This window comes from Kogia breviceps, chromosome 20 (assembly GCF_026419965.1).
Source record: "Kogia breviceps isolate mKogBre1 chromosome 20, mKogBre1 haplotype 1, whole genome shotgun sequence".
Taxonomy (NCBI): domain Eukaryota; kingdom Metazoa; phylum Chordata; class Mammalia; order Artiodactyla; family Physeteridae; genus Kogia; species Kogia breviceps.
The window spans coordinates 28,694,498-28,712,814 of record NC_081329.1 but is presented as its reverse complement, the minus strand read 5'-3'; the positions used below and the strand labels follow the sequence as shown (position 1 = coordinate 28,712,814).

The window sequence follows — 18,317 nt, the reverse complement described above, 5'->3', positions numbered from 1 at the left end:
TAGGAGAACTCCAACCTCAATCTGGCTAAGTTGCATTTCGGTGGAAATGAGGATGGAGGAGGGCAGGTATTGAGAAATAATAAGCAGAGATGTTCCGTAGCTAAATCACAGAGTCTGATATGTACATCTAAGGGGTTTAGGCAGTGAGGAGACATTGGAGAGTTTTAAGTAGGGAAGGGACCTAATAAGGTGTTTTTTTTTTTTTCCTCCAAATAAATCAATGGCTGGATTAGAAGATGTGACAAGAAACAGGGAGAGCAGGTAAAACAGGTTATGTTCTGACTAGCGCAGTAATACCGGAAATGCAGAAGCTTGGAAAGGTGTTTGGAAACTAGAATTAGCAACACTTGGTCACCAGTTGTGTGTGAGGCGGCTTTGATTTCCAGGTTTCTGGCTCGGGCACTAGACAGTAGGGTCATTTCCTCAGCTAGGGAAAGACTGTATGTAGAGACACTGGTTTGGGGGGAAAAAGAATGCTTTTTGGACAGTGTGGCATTTTAGATCCCTCAGCACTGATTTACCCAGAGCTCAAACGATGACTCAAGGCTTCAGATGCAGACTTGGAGTGGTGAATCTTTCTTTCCTGGGAGGCATTTTAACAACCCCGGCATGGTCAGCGGCCGCCTTGAATCTTGTAAAGTGTGGGGTCTAGTGAGCGTGCTTCCCTTGCATCTGGGTCTCGATTTTGACCTTTGTCTACTTAGCAGAAGTCAGTAAAGAGAACAACAGCCATGAATTTCTCATCACATGGACAAGGTACTCTGTCAGCCCATCCCTGTCTCTGTCTTTCTCTGTCCCTTTGGGAGGATGCGTCCTTGCTTTCTCCAGACAGGTGTGTGGGGTGAACCTGCAGTCACTGGTCACGAGCACCCTCATCTCTGACAGCTGATGATGGATGGATGGATGGAGGGGAACACTTTACCTGGCTTCCTTGACCCAGCAAGGCAGAAATCACCAGAATCTCTAGTAAAGCAACATGCTTTGGTTCCAAACTTCATTTCCATTCTTTAAGTTTCATGACATTCATTCAGGCAACATAAAAATCTCCAAGCAAACTTGTATGCATAAATCACACCATCTTGGGGCAAAGGAGAAAAGAAAGGAAGACTGCTGTGATTCTCTGGGGAGTGTGAAGAGGATTTCAAAACAGCACTTTTAAAGCACTCACCTGTCCCAGGAGGTATCTAAGTGCTGTCCTTGTGGGGGTGCAAGCTCCTTGTGCTTACTGCATGGTGGGCCAATAAATCAGGACACAAGGTGTAGGGACAAGGAAGAAAGACTTTATTTGGAAAGCCAGCAGACCAAGAAGATGACGGACTGCTGTCCCAGAGAACCTTCTTGCTGGGATCTGGATGCTAGTTTCTTTTATGGAGCAAAGAACGGGGGAGGTGAGGAGGTAAAGGAAAAGGCCAAAAGTTGTTGCAGTATCTCCTGGGTTTGGCCAGACTCTGGGAGGGTGTGTGTTAATTTCTTCTTTCCTGCAGCCATTCACAGGTGGACCTGGTCAGAATGTTTCCTGTGAGCTAAACAAAGGTATTTTAGCTGAAGGCTTAGGTCGGCAAGCTGGGTTCCCAGAGATGGACAATTATGTACACTTTAAGCTATAGGCAACATCCCTTTAGTGATTAACTGATAGCAAAAGCAATAGAACACAAAGTTAAAGTGAAATAAACAGATCCAATATGGAGTCAGATTTGTTCTTCTTTAATTGCACTTTGTATCATTTTTCCTTCACCTTCCCTGTCCTCCTCCTCTTGTCTTTGTCTTTATCTTGTTTTAATTTGCTAAATCCTAAAGGATGAGTCACTCCTAGGTCCAGAACACACTGATGGTTTTCCATCTTGCTCACCATAAAAGCCTCAGCCCGTACCAGCCTAGAAGGCCTGCACTCACCTCGCCGTCGTGCCTACGGCTTTCTTGTCCTCCTCCAGACACACTCCCCGCGTTGTTACTCCTTGGACGCCTCAAGAGAGCTCTGTCTCAGAGCTTTTGCCCTTGCTGACCCCCTGCCTGCTCTTTCTGACAACCGCTGGCAATTTCGCAGCACATGCAAATGGCAAGTCTCCTGACCGCTCTTAAAAATTCCACCTCGAGGGCTTCCCTGGTGGCACAGTGGTTGAGAGTCCGCCTGCCGATGCAGGAGACACGGGTTCGTGCCCTGGTCCGGGAGGATCCCACATGCCGCGGAGCAACTAAGCCCGTGAGCCATGGCCGCTGGGCCTGCGCGTCCGGAGCCTGTGCTCCGCAACGGGAGAGGCCACAACAGTGAGAGGTCCGCATAACGCAAAAAAAAAAAAAAAAATTCCACCTCGAATTCCTGCCTTGCTTTATTTCTCTTCATAGCCCCTATTGCGTTCTGTGATACTGTGTAATTAACTTATTCTCATCCAACACCAGCCTCTCCCTACCAAAATATAAGGCATGGGTGGGTTTTCGCCACTTTGATTTCCTGCTGTGTCCTCAAGCACATTACAACAGTGCCTGGCTCTAAAAGGGCAACTATTAAAATTCCCATTCATTTTCATTAATTACTAAATATTAATCATTAATAGTAATTAATGGATATTAATAGGACTGGGCTGCAAAGCTGGAATGGTTTCCTCAAGTCGCTTATTATTATTTTTTTTTTTTTGTGGTACGCGGGCCTCTCACTGTTGTGGCCTCTCCCATTGCGGAGCACAGGCTCCGGACGCGCAGGCTCAGCGGTCATGGCTAACGGGCCCAGCCGCTCTGCGGCATGTGGGATCTTCCCGGACCGGGGCACGAACCCGTGTCCCCTGCATCGGCAGGCGGACTCTCAACCACTGCGCCACCAGGGAAGCCCTCAAGTCGCTTATTTAATAAATGGCAAAAAGTCTTTAAGTCACACCCAGATCTGTGTCTGGCCCATGATACACGTCCTTTTCACTACACAGTGGTTTCCTTCCTCTCCGAATAGCCAGCTAAATACCCTCCTATATTCAGGGGGTGGCTTCTGCACAGGGATTCCTGCTTTCTAGACTGAATTGTGGTCAGGGATCCGATTGTGCGAAGGCAGGAAAAGAGAGAGAGGTGCTCGGCCACGAGCCTGTGGGGGGTTTTCCTGCTTACAGGAGTTCAGTGCAGGTGCCTGGGGAGATCACTGGAAATCTTCCTGAAGCCCAGGCTGGATCGCTTGCACACAGACTCTGGGAAAAACCAGTGCCACACGCGAGCCAGCCAAAGGCTCCACTTTGACTGCAGGCACAGATGTCTAATTGGAGTTTGCTGTTTATTAACATAAGTTGCTTTGCCATTCGGAAATGGGAGTTAATTAAAATATTGCAAATGCTGCACCTTGAGAAATGTCACCCCTGGTCATGTTTGCATTTCCATATTTGTTCCTTGTTAGTTTGGTGTGCGTGTGTGTGTGTGTGTGTGTGTGTGTGTGTGTGTGTGTGAAATGCTTTAAAAAAAAATTACGCTCAGACCCGCCCCTGGTAGCAGGATGTGTCAGAGTCTGTTCAGAGGATCTGGAAGAAGCATCACTGAGCCATATTTTGGTGCAGCTTGATGAGCTGCTCATAACCTACATTTCTGTAGCAATCGGTTAGAGCAGAGCGCTTCCTGACCCTGGCAGCTCACAGGGAGCCTTGGAGAGCCGGTCTCCCCTCCCCGTTCCCTGCCTGCCCGTCACCAAGGAGTAAAGGTCATGGACTGGAAGGGATAATTATGCTGCCTCAGGAAACGGTGCTCCCCCCTGAGGACCACTGCAATGTAATTCATTTCTTCACTCTTTCTTCTCAAGTATTAACAAAAAGTCAACAAAAAAGGCTTTTCTTCTCCACCAGGATTTTCCAGCCCTGGATGAGAGCAGTCAGCATGAATTTTAATCAGAGGGTCCGTTTCTCAGCCCTGAATTTTCCATAATCCATTTTTTTTTGGTCTATTAATTGAAAGCGAACATGCGTAGAGTTTGAGAACTGATGGATTTGGACGCCTGGGAGCCCAGTGGCTTACACGCAGAGCTGGGCTGGCGTGCGCCTGTCGGCAGAGCCCAAGCTTATGTAAGAGGTCCTTTAGAAAATGATGTCTTTCTTGTTAAAGTGATTCACCCTGTGGTTCTTTAAGTGGGTCAGCCAGTGCTGTAAATTAATTTACACAAAAGGGAATCACATTTTCTCTTTATTTATTTTTATTCTTTTAGTAATGAATCTATAGAGGGGGTGAGATGCAAGCTCTGGGTAAGAGGTGCGGGGGGGGGTCCTCCTTACCCAGATCTTCTTTTTTACTGTATCTGGGCTTTTGCTCTGCTTTCTTTGCTTCCAGATACTCTCCCCTGCTTACCTTTTCCAGGTGTGTTACTGTCATGATGCCAGGACCATGCCCACCTGCCTCAGAATGGTCCGAGGCAGGACCATTCTGCCTTGGTCCTCTGACTTCTCCTGTGATCAGAACGGCCCTGGAGTGATGGCGTTTGAACAGGGACACATAGATCTTTTTTTTTGTTTTTTGGCCAAGATTTAGTGAGGGGGCATCGGTGTTTCAGAGGGTTACTGGAACCAGAGCAAATCATGCCTTCGTTGTACTTTTCCCACTTGATATTCTATAACAGTTTTCTTCTACTTACTGACTGTATTCGTTTCCTAGGGCTGCCGTAACAAAGTAACACAGACTGAGTGGTTCGACAACAGAAATTGATTGTCTCCAAGTTCTGGAGGCCAGAAGTCTGAGGTCATGGTGTTGGCGGGACCCTCTGAAGGCTCTAGGGAAGCATCTGTTCCAAACCTCTCTCGTAGGCCCTGATAGTTCCTTGGCTTATGGCAGCATAATTCCAATTTCCACATGGCATTCTCCCTATACCTGTGTCCAAATTTCCCCTTTCCCAGCATCTAAGGGTGCTGGTCATACTGGAATTGAGGCCCATCCTACTGCAGGATTACCTTGTCTTAACTAACTACATCTGCAGTGACTATTTCCAAATAAGGTCACATCCTGAGGTTTTGGAGGTTAGAACCTCAGCATATGAATTGTGAGAGGAGAGGGTCGGGGACAGAATTCAGTTCATAACACTGGTCATTAGTTATCTGTTGTTGCCTGACAAATTACCCCTAAACTTGGTGCCTTATAAGAATCCAGGCCCGACTTACCTGGGTTCTCTGGCTCTGGCTTTCTCCTAAGGCTTCCATCAAGGCTGTAGTAGGGGTGCATCTACTTCCAATCTCCCTCAGGTGGCCATGGGCAGGATCTAATTGCTTGTGAATTGTTGAGATGAGGGTCTCTATTCCTCACTAAATACTGACCAGAGGCATTTCTGGGCATAGGCAGCTGACAACCATCTGAACAAGAAAGCAGGAGGGGCTTCCCTGGTGGCGCAGCGGTTGAGAATCCGCCTGCCGATTCAGGGGACACGGGTTCGTGCCCCGATCCCACATGCCGCGGAGCGGCTGGGCCCGTGAGCCATGGCCGCTGCGCCTGCGCGTCCGGAGCCTGTGCTTCGCAACGGGAGAGGCCACAACAGTGAGAGGCCTGTGTACCACAAAAAAAAAAAAAAGCAGGAGGGCAAGAGAGTGTGAGATGAGATGGAAATCACAGTCATTTATAACCTAATCTTGCAATAATACCGTCCGTATCCTATTTGCTAGAAACAAGTCGTGAGATCCAGCCCACACTCAAGGCGAGGGCATCACACCAGGACATTGGTACCAGAATCCAGGGACCATAGGAAGCTCTATTAGAAGCCACTTACCACGGTCTGTCCTCTGAGTCATCCTCCTTTCTCATGAAAGCTAATACATGCTTGCTCCCAAGTACTTTGCTTGGCCTGCTTCTTGCCAGTAGAAAGTCTGGGGTCTACTGGCCTCTTTTCATTTGGTACTGTGTCTACTCCTTTTCATCCAAAATGACAGTGTTTCTGCTGATATCATTTCCTCAAAAACTCTGTGGGATTTCTGTGAATCCGGTAGGGGTTCACTGTACTAGAACAAGGTCACATCCACATATCTCTTTGAGAAAAACCTTCCTCTAGCTTTGGGTCCTGTTGAGAAGACCAAGAGTCAATGCCCAATTGTCCCATGGAGACAACCCATAAGGCACACCGTCAGTCTCTTTACAGGCTGCTGTGCAGGACCCAGTAACAGCCCATGCTTTGATCTTTTTAGAGTCTTAACCCAGGGTTCTACAGTCTCATTCAGCTCTGTCTCTAGACCACGGTTTTCTGACAGTGCTTGGAAGCCATTTCTTAATTTTAGCATCTTTTTCTGTCCGGAGAGGCTGAGAATTTTCAAAATCATCAAGTCTTGCTTCCTTTTCTTTTAACAGTTCTTCCTTCAGTTTCTTACTCTTGCATTTTACCATAAGCAGCAAGATGAGGCCAGATGGCACCTTCAACCCAACTTAAAAATCGCCTCTGCTGGATCACCAAGTTCATTAGTGCTGGTCAAGACCACTTTGTGAGGAGAAACTATATTTTAACAGCCCCTCCCATGCATAATTGCAAGCCACCCCCCCCTGCCATCTCCCTGCTCTTCCATTCTTGCCCCACCATTGGCTTCATCGCCCTTTGCAGTCCCTGACTACTTAGGCCAAGGTTTTTAGGATCCCCGGGCTGACAGACATCTTGTTTCCAATAGCTCAAGTCTGTTAGGTTCAAGTCCTTGGACACCCGGAAGTCCAAAGTGATAGAGATTCATCATATAAGCAAAACACTTGATGATGCTGTAGTTGGCTAATATGTTATTCCCACAACACTATGTCAATTAAAATGTACAAAATAGTCTTTAAGGAGCAGTAAAGACACATTATTGCATGAGGCTATAATTCTAATGATTTACATTTGAATAGCTTTTCCCACCCATTTTACCATTTACAAAGGGTTTTCATTAACCTGCTTATTCCTCACAAGCATCCTTTGCAGAAGATATCTTTAACCCAGTTTCGAGCTTTGGGAACTGGGGCTCAGGGAGGTCAAGTCATTTTCTGTCAGTTACCTGATTTAGAGGATGTCACGTGACATTGGAATTTCAGACTCCACACCTGTGTGCCCTACTCTGCATCGTAGATGTCCTCTGGGGACAATGTGGAGGGTAGAGTCGTTTGGAGTCAGGGATCAGGGTGGATATTTTTCTCAGGATGATTTGTAGGTGTGGCTGAATTGTCTCCGCATCTTTGAGTTTCCCTACCACAGATACTGCAGACACCACTGCCCTCTCTTTGTAGTGTGTGTTTTGTTTTGTTTTGTTTTGGTCCAGACCTGGGTGCCCTGGAGGGTGCTGTACCAGACCACGGTCCTCAGAGGCTCTCTGTGAGCACATGCTGGCTTTCTTGGTCCTCTTCCTTGGCCTTTTGGCACATTTATAAGATGGAGTTTGGCTCTATTGGCAAAATGTCCTGACAGCTTTCCGTAGTGAATTTGGACATCTGCTGAGAGGTTTGGCTGTGTTTATAGCTGATGCTGATTAGCAAATAAACTGAGTCTGAAGGGAAGATAAATTAAAAAGGAAAGGAGAAAGTTGGTAAAGAATCTTTATCTGTGGATTTGTCATTTTGGGGTTTGTGATCATTTAGATGGGGCTGAACTTGGAGCTGGATGACTTAAAGGGTTGAGTCTGTCTGCACTACAGTGACCTTGGCCGGGCCACAGGATTCCAGCATGATGGAGGTTAAAGCACCTAGAGAATATATCTGTCCATCTCTTGATTGAATAGTTGAGAAAATTGAGGCTTGGGGACATGAAGCTATACTTGCAGTGTAGCCATTAAGTGGTAAATCCAGGCCCAGATCTTAATTTAATGCTCTTTCTGAGGTCACTTGTTCCGTCACACAATGTTTTGGTGTTTTGATAAGAATGTAAGAATTGTCAAATAACTTGTTATAAAAATTGCATTGTGGGGTTTCCCTGGTGGCGCAGTGGTTGAGAGTCCGCCTGCCGATGCAGGGGACGCGGGTTCGTGCCCTGGTCCGGGAGGATCCCACATGCCGCGGAGCGGCTGGGCCCGTGAGCCGTGGCCGCTGCGCCTGCGCGTCCGGAGCCTGTGCTCCGCAACGGAAGAGGCCACAGCAGTGAGAGGCCCGCGCACCGAAAAAAAAAAAAAAAATTGCATTGTTATGTTCGTCCAGCCGGCTGGCTCAGGGTACCAGGGTCCTCCGTGACCCCTCCATGGCCCATGTGCTGGTACAGACCTCCATGTTGCCTCCAGCAGCTTCCTGCCCTCTTACTCTCTATCTTGGCATCTTCCCCCTTGCAAGCTGGCTATATCCCATCCCACCAGATTTCCCAGTTACCATCTTAGCAATCAGTGTTGCTTTTCAGCTTTTATCACTTCTGTTCCCAGTCCTTCCCTTGCCTCTGCCCTCACCACGAACCCCATCAACACATGCTTCTGCCAATGTGTTCCTTTGCTTCCACTACTCCATTTCATCGGCCTTCAACCCATCTCTGCCCAAGGGCCAGCTTTGGGGAGTGGTTTTCCCGTTCTAAAATTGCTGACCTGAGCATACCAGGAATTAGCGGGAATTGCTCGCCTCCGGGTTGTCAGCAGACAGGTGCCCCAGGATGTTTGCACAGAGCTGGAGGAGAGGAAGACAGTATATCAGGAGTCTGGACATTTCCCCTTTCCTGATCCCAAACTTAGAGCCACTGAAGTGTTTGAGAGAAGAGTACAGATTATCTGAACATAGTGATGGTCAGGCTGTCTGCGAAATGCACCCATTGTTTTTCTTCATTTTATTTTACATTTGAGGGGAAATTGATGGGTTTTAAATGGTTACGGAACTTTTTTAAAAAGAACTCTGATTTATGTTTCAAAACGTCTCTGACTGCAGACACTTTGATGGTTCTAGACTATCACTGTCCAATAGAAAATCCCGTGGTGATAGATATGTTCTGTATCTGCTCTATACAATGCAGTAGCCACCCGGTACAGTGGCTTTGGAGAGCTTGAAATGTGGCCCTTGTGACTGAGGAGATAAATTTTAAATTTTATTTAATTTTAATTATTTTACATTTAAATACCATGTGTAGATACTGGATACCACAGTGTAGTCTAGACCACTTTAGACCCCCCTTTTTATTTCTTTTCCTGCCGGAGGGGACATTGTAAACCCATCAATATGGGGGTAGCATTCCTCCTACCCCCAGTATCTTTATGTTACACTCTGTGGTTTCCCATGACCTTTCACGACTCTGGAAACACATAGAATCAGAGATGCCCGTAGGTTCTAGAAGGCGTGTCTCTCTTTCACACTCTCCCTCTGTTCCTGCCAGTTAAGTCAGCCACTGTAATCGACTTCGCCTAAAGCAAGGGCCCATGCCGCAGAGTAAATGATACCAGTACTAATAATGATAATGAGAGACCGCATGTATTCCTTGTTCCATGTGCACAAGATACATAATACTTACAGGTGTTAACTCATTTAATCTTTTAATTTATTTATTTATTTTTGGCTGCGTCGGGTCTTTGTTACTGTGCACGGGCTTCCTCTAGTCGCGGCAAGTGGGGGCTACTCTTCACTGCGGTGCGCGGGCTTCTCATTGTGGTGGCTTCCCTTGTTGCAGAGCACGGGCTCTAGGTGTGCAGGCTTCGGTAGTTGTGGCTCGTGGGCTCAGTAGTTGTGGCTCGTGGGTTCTAGAGCTCAGGCTCAGTAGTTGTGGCACACGGGCTTAGTTGCTCCGCGGCATGTGGGATGTTCCTGGACCAGGGCTCGAACCCGTGTCCCCTGCATTGGCAGGCGGATTCTCAACCACTACACACCACCAGGGAAGCCCAACTCATTTAATCTAGAAACAGCCCTGTGAGCTGTTATGCTATTATTATATCATCCCCATCTTATGGATCAGGAAACAGAGGTAAAGGCCACAGAGCCCATGAATGCCGGCTCTGGGATTTGAAGTCCAGCATCCGATGGTGCAGCTCACTCTCTGACAACTACAGAGCTGCCTCTGCCTTATGCGCCACTGCAGAGAAGCTCCCGGCCTGCCCCTTGCACCTGCTCGGTGGCTGTCCCACATGGAGGTGAGGTTGGGTGCTGTCCGCTAAACCAGAAGTAGAGCCAGAGAGCTTTGCTGCTTGCGGTGCTGCAGTGCAGTTGTGGCACTAGTTTCCCGGGGTCAGCAAAGCCATCACGAGGCGAGGGCATAATCCTCCATCAGGCCACCTTCACTTGTGACACCAGCTGCAAGCGTGGGGGATTCCCAGACTATCTGTGCTTCTGACCAAGGGCTTACAGATTCCAGGGTCCCTCCCCCACCTCAGGTTCGACAGTTCACTAGAAGGAACTGCAGAACTGCAGAACTCAGGACAGCACTAGACTTATGGTGACAGTTTTATTATAAAGGATAGAAATCAGGAGCAGACGAGATGCACAGGGTGAGTTCTGGGAGGGTCCCAATTGCAGAGCTCCTATGCCCTCTCCTTGTGGAATTGGGGGCACCGCCCACCCTCCCAGCACATTGATGTGCTCCAACAAGGAAGCTTAACTGAGCTTCAGTGTCCAGAGTTGTTATTGGGGTTTTGTTCTTTTCAGTATGATGGATTGAATCATTGGCCGCATGACTGAGCTCTATCTCCAGCCTCCCTCCCCTCCCCTGCGGTCAGTGTAGCATCATTTGGCTGAGAGCCTCAACCCTCTGATCATATGGCTGGTCTTTTTGGCATGGCCAGCATCCATCCTGAAATTATCCTGGGACTCACCATGAGTCACCTTATTAGGATAAACTATCAGGGCCCACCATGAATACCAAAGACACTCCTATCGCTTAGGGAACTCTAAGGGTTTAGGACCTCCACCCAAAACCTGGGACGAAACCCAGCTAAATTCCTTATTATATAGCACCTGCATCAGAAATGTTTCTTTCAAGTGGCTAAGATCAAGGACAAGGACCTTCGAATTTCTAAATTTTAGTGGTTACTGCCCATATTCATACATGTTATCTCATTTAATCCTCCTGAAACCCCCACGTGGAAGATACTCTTGGTGACCTTGTATTACAGATGGATAACCTGAGACTAAATCAAGTTGAAAATGCAGTACACGGATATCCAGGTAGTAGAAATTGGTGTTGGAATTTAAAACCAAGTTTCCTAACTTTAGATCAGAAGTCCCTTGAACCTATGAGAAGAGGGGTAGAAGAAGATAAGAATAGAGATAGAGATGCTTTGAATTCTTAATTGTGTTTCTTGTCTGAAAATGCAGGATGGAAGTGGACTTGGCCAGGATAGGACAGGAAATGAGGACTGTGTGAATCTGAGTTAGGTTCCTTCCCAAGGAGATGATGATTCCCTCTCTGGTTTTTCTTCATGAGTTTATTTGGAGACGCTCATGCATCAGTAAATCCTGTGTCCGGCCTTATCCCAAGCACTGAAAATACACAAATGGACAGAGTCCCAGGCTTCTTTGCAGGGGGTCAGAAAGTAAATGCGAGATGTCCATAGGATGTGGTTAGAAAAACAATAGAGGACAGCACTTAGGGTGGGCACCTAATCAGGATGCGGTAGGGGGAAGAGAGAGGCAGGAAAGATTTCCTGCCGGAGATAAAGTAGGAGCTGGGGCTTAGAAACAAACAGGGGCTGACAAGGGCTAGAGTTCTATAACGAAATGGTACTGGAATCCCTTGCCTCAGTCTAGGAGGCTGATGGGTCCTGGTGATGCCCCCAAATCTAGTGCCTTGCAGGTTTCTTGCTCTGTTTGCATCTGCCTCGGCTGTGGCTAGAACCCCAGCACTGGGGGGAATGGGGGCTCGGGGTGCGGGGTGCAGACCTCGGGAATGCTGAGGGTATATGGGTGTGCCTGGGGCTCCATGGAGTTTTTCTACTGTACAACGAGGACTTTGGACTTTCCGACATGTTCCCTGAGAAATGTTGGATGCCTCTAAAGTTTCATCATTTTGGGATTTTTATGAAAAATGTTTTGCAAAGCAAAGGAATAGAGTAAACAGGTTTATAAAGAGAATATTTGCCTTCTTAAGGGAATAAATTGTTCTCAAACACATCAGGATCACTCATTTGCATATAAACAATGCAAATTCTATATGAGCGGAGGAGCCTTGCTTTCTTAGGTGTTTTGGTAAGTTAATTGCAGATCGTTCTTGTCAATTGTGCTACACTACGTATATTAGGCAGTGGTAGAGCCGCATTCATTTAAAATATTGTATACTTCTGAATATTTGCAATTCCTTGAATGTTCAGAATACTTGAGTTTTCTCTGATCTAGCCTGAATTTTCTTAAATTATTTCTGTATTTAATGGCTTAAACATGTACTGGATTTGCATTTCCAAGAGGGTCTGGAGAAGTCCATCTGGTGTAGCCCAGCTGAACCCCACCCACTTTTAGTTATCTGGGGTTGGCTCAGGACCACCCAACAAAGTTCATACAATCTGTTAGGATGCAAAGCCCTATCTGTACCTTTAACTTCCAATGTCTTGTGGTCTTTCTGCATCTTTCTCCCCCTATAACTATGGAGTGCCCCCCATATCAATCAGACTACCTAGACTTCCACTAATAATTAACACTTTGCAAGTATTTTATTTGTGTAGACAGCTCTTGAAGATTTGGTCATCATGGAGTTAGTGCCGTGCACAGAGCAAAGCTGTCTTCTTGGTTCTCCTCTCTCCGTGCTTCATCCCCTTCCCCCTCATTCTCTTTCTCTTCTCCCCTTTTTTTCCCCACCGCACTCATTCCCTGCCATTCACCCCTCTCAGAAGCAAAACACACTGCACCCCTTGTCTTAAGCGTAGCAGTTTACCAGTCACTTCCTGTCGCTTGGGCATTTTCTTGGGGTTTTGTTCTCTACTCCTAAGTGGTTGCTCAGAAGATTCCAGATACATTTCTTATTGTGTTACATCTCGCCAGGGTTATTTCGTGAACGGGTATCTTGAGGAAATATGCTTCCACTAAGTGGGCTGAGAGCCGCTGCCGGGGATGAGTTCCCCGGGCGAGAAGAAGAGCCTGTGCAGACTTAGAAGCACGTGGGAGTCTGGCCGGTTCAGAAACCTCAGGTAGTTCTCTGTGATCAGAGTTTAGGGTGATTATGAAGGTGACCGACAAAAAAGATGGAGCTGGAGAAACAGGCGGCAGTCACATCGCAGAGGAGCCTCGTGATTATATTTTTCTCCAGTGGGTGATGGAAACTTAGTGAATCAGGACCCCAGTGCGAGGAAGCAGCAGAGCTGGTCGCAAAGCTGCCAGATAGAAGACCGTGCAATGTCAGAGTCCTGGAACAGGGCATGGGTGGGTAGGGGACGCCGAGGAAATGCATGTTGATGAGCGAATCAGGAAGCCAATGAGATTTGTGGTTGATTGGTTATGGGGTGAGAGAGAGAGAAAGAAACAAGTCAGGGAAAACCCCTAGTTTCTGCCCTTGATTCTTCTTTGCCAAGTTAGGGAATGCAGGAAAAGAAAGAATAGAGATTGGGAGATGTTCAATTATAGAAACATAATTTAATCTGGAAACATAATTTTAATAACATTGTAAGTATCTTAATAAATTGGGCAAAGATGACAAGCCCTTGGACGTCCTTCAAGACACAGGCAGCAGGCTGAATAAGTTCAAAGTCACAACTGTCCAGCAACATGTCCGTGGAAGACTCTGGAACGTAACTCCTCATCTGATGAAGCCTGGCCATATCATTCCATATAAGCCACAGCTCACGACTTCGTGGTTCATGTCACCGTAAACTTGCTGCCTGGCTGTCAGAAACTGGGCTTGATCAGGGCTGAGGATGTCCACTTTGCTTTTTAATTGGTTTATCAAACAGCGTAAATTCAGCCTGGGATTAATGATTCGTTACATTTTTCTCTAGTCACCACTTTTAAACACACTTGGTCTGAGCGCTTTCTTTCCTCCTAAATCTCTCTCCTTGATAATATCTAAGAAGACTGTGTACATTTCTGGTCGTTTTCAATGGTGAGAACAGTTTAATTTCGGTATTTAAGACTCCTTTTCAGGTATTAAGTCCTTATCGGGTGACATAAGACTTCTGTCTCGCAGCCCGTTCCAGCATCCTTGCTCCCTGGACCTTCCTGGTCACATCTGTGACAGGCGTGATTAGTGGAGAGAAGAGCTTTTTTCACTAACTGGTCCCGCACATGTGATTTTCATCTGGTTGGGACCCTGGAATCCAAGACCCGCCTGCAAGATCATCCCATCCCTCCTAAGGCAGGAACTCCAACAGGGAAGAAGGTGGATGGAACGCCAAACCGCCTGACATGGAAACTTCTCTTCTTGAAGATCAGAGATATGCATCCCGAATTGTTCTAAGCTTTTCTCACTGCATCCTAAGACCCTGAGAAAAGTCCCAGGAATCTTTAGTTACAGCGTTTTGGGGTTTTTTTTTAAGATAATGACACAAAGCCCACATTGTCATCATTTTTACCATGATATAAGTCGAAAATAAAGTGAGCTCTGTGAGTACGATTGGTATGAATACCATGCAGTGGAAATTGTCTCTTCAAATCGAATCGCACTGAACACTCAGAAAACAAAGACTGTCCCTCCCCACAAATGGAAGCTATGTAATGAATTCTTCTTTCCTTATGCCTTTCTTCAATTTTCTATTTAAAGAAATTTCTGAAAATACATGAATTATGCAGCTTATCTCTCTGGTGGAAAAGACTTTTCTCCTTGGATTGGATGACTGCATATTTATTAATAGCAGTAAAAAATTTCCATGTTCTTTTGTATCAGATGGGATGCTGACTAAAATCTGAAAGAGCATTTCCAGCAACAACAGTAACCAGTAACGGCTGAATCATTATAAAAGCTGTATGGAACTGAAAGACATTTTAATTTGTCATTACTTCTGTGTGTTTAGGAAGGATCTGAATAGTTATTCTGACCATAAAAAAGAAGAGTGTACTATTTTTCCTCATTATGGGATTATGTACTTAATGTACCACTTTTACTATAAGTTAAAAAAAAAAGCGAAAAAAAACACCTCTCTTGTGGTTTCGTCTAACAATGAAATCATGATTGAAGTCGGCTCAGCTGGGAATATATTTGGTTTTCTTACTGTTATGTAGAGATACTGCACTTCAAACTCATTTTCATTTGAAAAGTGTTCACCTTTGCAGATTTTAAAAATGAGATTATGCTTGTTTGCTTAGTGAGAACTTCCAACCTTTATGTCACATTAATTCGTGAAGATGACAAGGACTATAGAATTTCCTTAGGTCGTGACCGGGAGGTAGCAGAAACTGAATATGAGATTCTAAAACAGGATTTTTCTTTTTATAACAACTATTAAAAAGCATCAGTGTTTACCAGGGTCATTCCAAGGCAAAATTTCAAAGCGATTTTTTACCCCCCAAAAATGCAGGTAGTCTCCATTTTCTTTGGGTCTGCGTTATCCCAACAGCATTCAGTTCTTACTCAGGTCCTAAGAATATTTCATGACAGCACTGTTTTTTGGAAAATAAAATGTCAAGATAATGCTGTGTGCTTCTAGGTGAGTGATAGAGTATTCCATTGTGGCATGTGAATTTTCACTTACCAGATTTCCACTAAGATGTTTAGATCTTAGTGTTGAGGGATAGGAAAATCTACGCAAGGATTTTGACATGCTCCAGCACTTTTGCCGCCCTCCCCACTAAAATATAGCTTTAGGGTCAATGGCAATTGTTAGAAGATACTCTTTTCTTTTTTTCTTTTTTTTTTTGAGAAGGTCCTCTTTTGGCAGCCTCGTTGCAGCCAGAGGATACCTTCAATACTGTGAGACAATGCCCTTCACGTCATGTCAACAGGCTCTTTTGCCTTTGATTCTGATCTTTCCCGGGGTTCAACTACCACCCTTGACAGCTGATGATGACCTGTGCCATTAACTTAGCCAGTTTCAGCCTCAGTGTTCCCACCTTTAAAATGGGGAGAAATGACATACCTATTAAAGGTGGATGAGGGGATTAAATTATCATGTAAAATAAATGTGAAAGTTTTGACACATGTAGGCATGTAATACATGGAAGTATCTTCTTACCATGAAGGAAAACACAACAAAAAACCCATTAAAAATTAGTTATCTATTTGATTTTAATCTATACTTTTGAGAGTAAAACCAGAAACAATTTCTTCGTATTTATCCGACTGAAAATTTGAATGAATTGAAGAGGGCTTATACTACTTTGAAATCTAAATGCAATAATGTTGTTCTTCCCTCCCCGAAAGAGGGTTTGGCAAAGAGTGATACCTGAAATTTAAAGATGGGTGTTTGCAATATGCCATATGTAAAATTCAACTTATTATTTTAATTTTAAATAACTTTCAGAATGAATTTAGTGTCTGGATTGCCAGTGTAGACATATCTGTTTTCTTCTTCATACACTGAAGTGACATTGGTAATTGAATTATTATATATGCATGTTATTTAGAACTTAAAAGATTCATCGTTATCAATTCCGCTTTATTTTAATTTGATGGCTAAAGTGGTATGGGGGATGGGAAGAGCTTAAGAGAGAGAGAGAGAGAAAGGGGGGTGGGGGGATAGATGGGAATATGTAATTATGAAAGAAGGTAAGACTGTATTTCCTTCTGTTTTATAGCCTGAAGAATAAGTAGTGAAAACGTCAATCAAGAGATGAGAAAAAATAAGTCAGGATTTCTGTGCTGTGGAGAATCGCTTACCAACCACCAGAAGAAGATTCTTTCTGGAACAATGAACATTTCTTATGAGGATTCACAGATTAACATATGACTAATTTAAGTTTTGGAGAGTGAATGAGCTTTCTTTCTTTCTTTTTTTTTTTTTAAATTTTGTGGTAAGTTATGATATTTGGATGGTTTTTAAAAATTCTTTCCTGATAATATATTTAGCACATGTTCTCAATTATAATCCTATGGCAAATAGCGGGAGCGACAGTGGAAAATTTCAATTTCCAATTTATTCTCAGATTTCTTCAACATATAATTATTCTGTGAAATCCTTGCTGATCGAGATGTTAACCACTTCAATCATGAAATAAACTTTATTTTTTCATCTTGTTGACATGATTGGTGGCAACGTGCACTGAACCAGGCAAATCACTATTAGTAGAAAATATATAATGGACACAAATTCTCATTTCACCCTCAAACATGTGACCCATCTTTCCCATCTGAGCAAGAATGAAGAGGGTAATCAAGGAGGAATCCTCGTCTTTTTTTTTCTGATCATTCAAACGACAGTTTCTCAAGGTTAAGCCAAGTCCTCTTTTGCAAGCTGCCAAAGTAATAGCTTAGGAAAAGAATTAGTTTGCCTGCATGACGATCCTCTTAGGCAAAAATGTCTTAATAGCAGTTGACCTTGATGAAATGTTTTCCCAAAGGCATTCAAAGGAAGAATGATCAACCGCATCTGAGAGGGAGATAAATGAAGGCTTTTTATGAAGTTGGCCTGAATTGCGAGCTTTCGTGTAGGACACTGATGAGTTGGAAAGAAGTGAGTGGATTCTGAACAAACGACCACCTTGGGTATTGAGGTCACCTGTTCCTCTGTTTCTCACGGAAGTCCTTTTGCTGAACTGAGATTCAACCACTTCTTTAGAGAGAACGCCACTGGCCAATATGGTGGACTGGAAAACCATTACTCTCTGATGGGGACTATCTCGGAGGTTTAAATTTCTAGGTTTAAATCTTCTCAATGGCGAGTGGATTTGGAGTCCTGCAGGCTGGCTGCAAAGCTGGGCCTTTAAATGCTTCTATTCTGGATGCTCCTGAGGGCCTGGCTGGGGTTGCCCTTTGTACATTGTGACTCCAGCCGACTGATCTCCTGGCGTCAGGATTTTCTGTGTGTCTGTGATTTTTCCACAGAGAGCTGAGGTGGTTAAAACTCAGTGAGCAATAAATGAAATAAATGACTTACGCATGCACAGCGTTGTTATGGAGGGGTTTGCAACTTGGCACCGTTCTCTTGAGAAGGGTCCACTCAGGAGACACCAGGCTTGTGAGTTTCCGAGTCTGCACAGGGAAGAGGCCACGCCAGCCACGCCAGCCAAGCCAGTCATGGGCCATCCCTTGGGAAGGAAGGAGGCTTTGAAAGGAAGCAATCTATTTTTCTGTTTTGGAAAGCACACAAAAGAGGTACAAACCTCCAATGATGACTTTTCTTCAAGTGTGTAAAATAAGGCTTTCTTTGTCAATTCTGCTGTGAAATAAGCATTGTCCAAGTAAAAAAAAAAAAAAAGAAAAAATGTCTGTTTCTGTTTGTGAGTGAGCTCATATCCTTAAGTGTTCGTTGTTGTTGTCGTTATTATTTTTAAGAACAATATAGACACACCTATAAACGTAGGTCTCTTTTGCTTTTCAGAAGGGCTGTGCCACGCCCTTTATAGATAAGCTCCCAGATATAATAATCAGATTATTTCAGAATTCCTCATCTAAATACCATTGCTCT

At 44.8% G+C, this 18,317-nt stretch overlaps 1 protein-coding gene across 2 annotated transcripts in view; it reads left to right on the top strand.

The window, feature by feature from the left end:
* ZMAT4 (zinc finger matrin-type 4) overlaps positions 1-18,092 on the top strand; it is a 306,499-nt gene extending 288,407 nt beyond the window's left edge. For both annotated transcript variants that reach the window (XM_067022486.1, XM_059049509.2), the window contains one exon: positions 16,489-18,092. In XM_067022486.1, coding sequence (XP_066878587.1) covers positions 16,489-16,493 — 5 coding nt within the window. In that variant the 3' untranslated portion in view covers positions 16,494-18,092. The remainder of the gene's footprint in view (positions 1-16,488) is intronic.
* Positions 18,093-18,317: the final 225 nt, after the last annotated feature.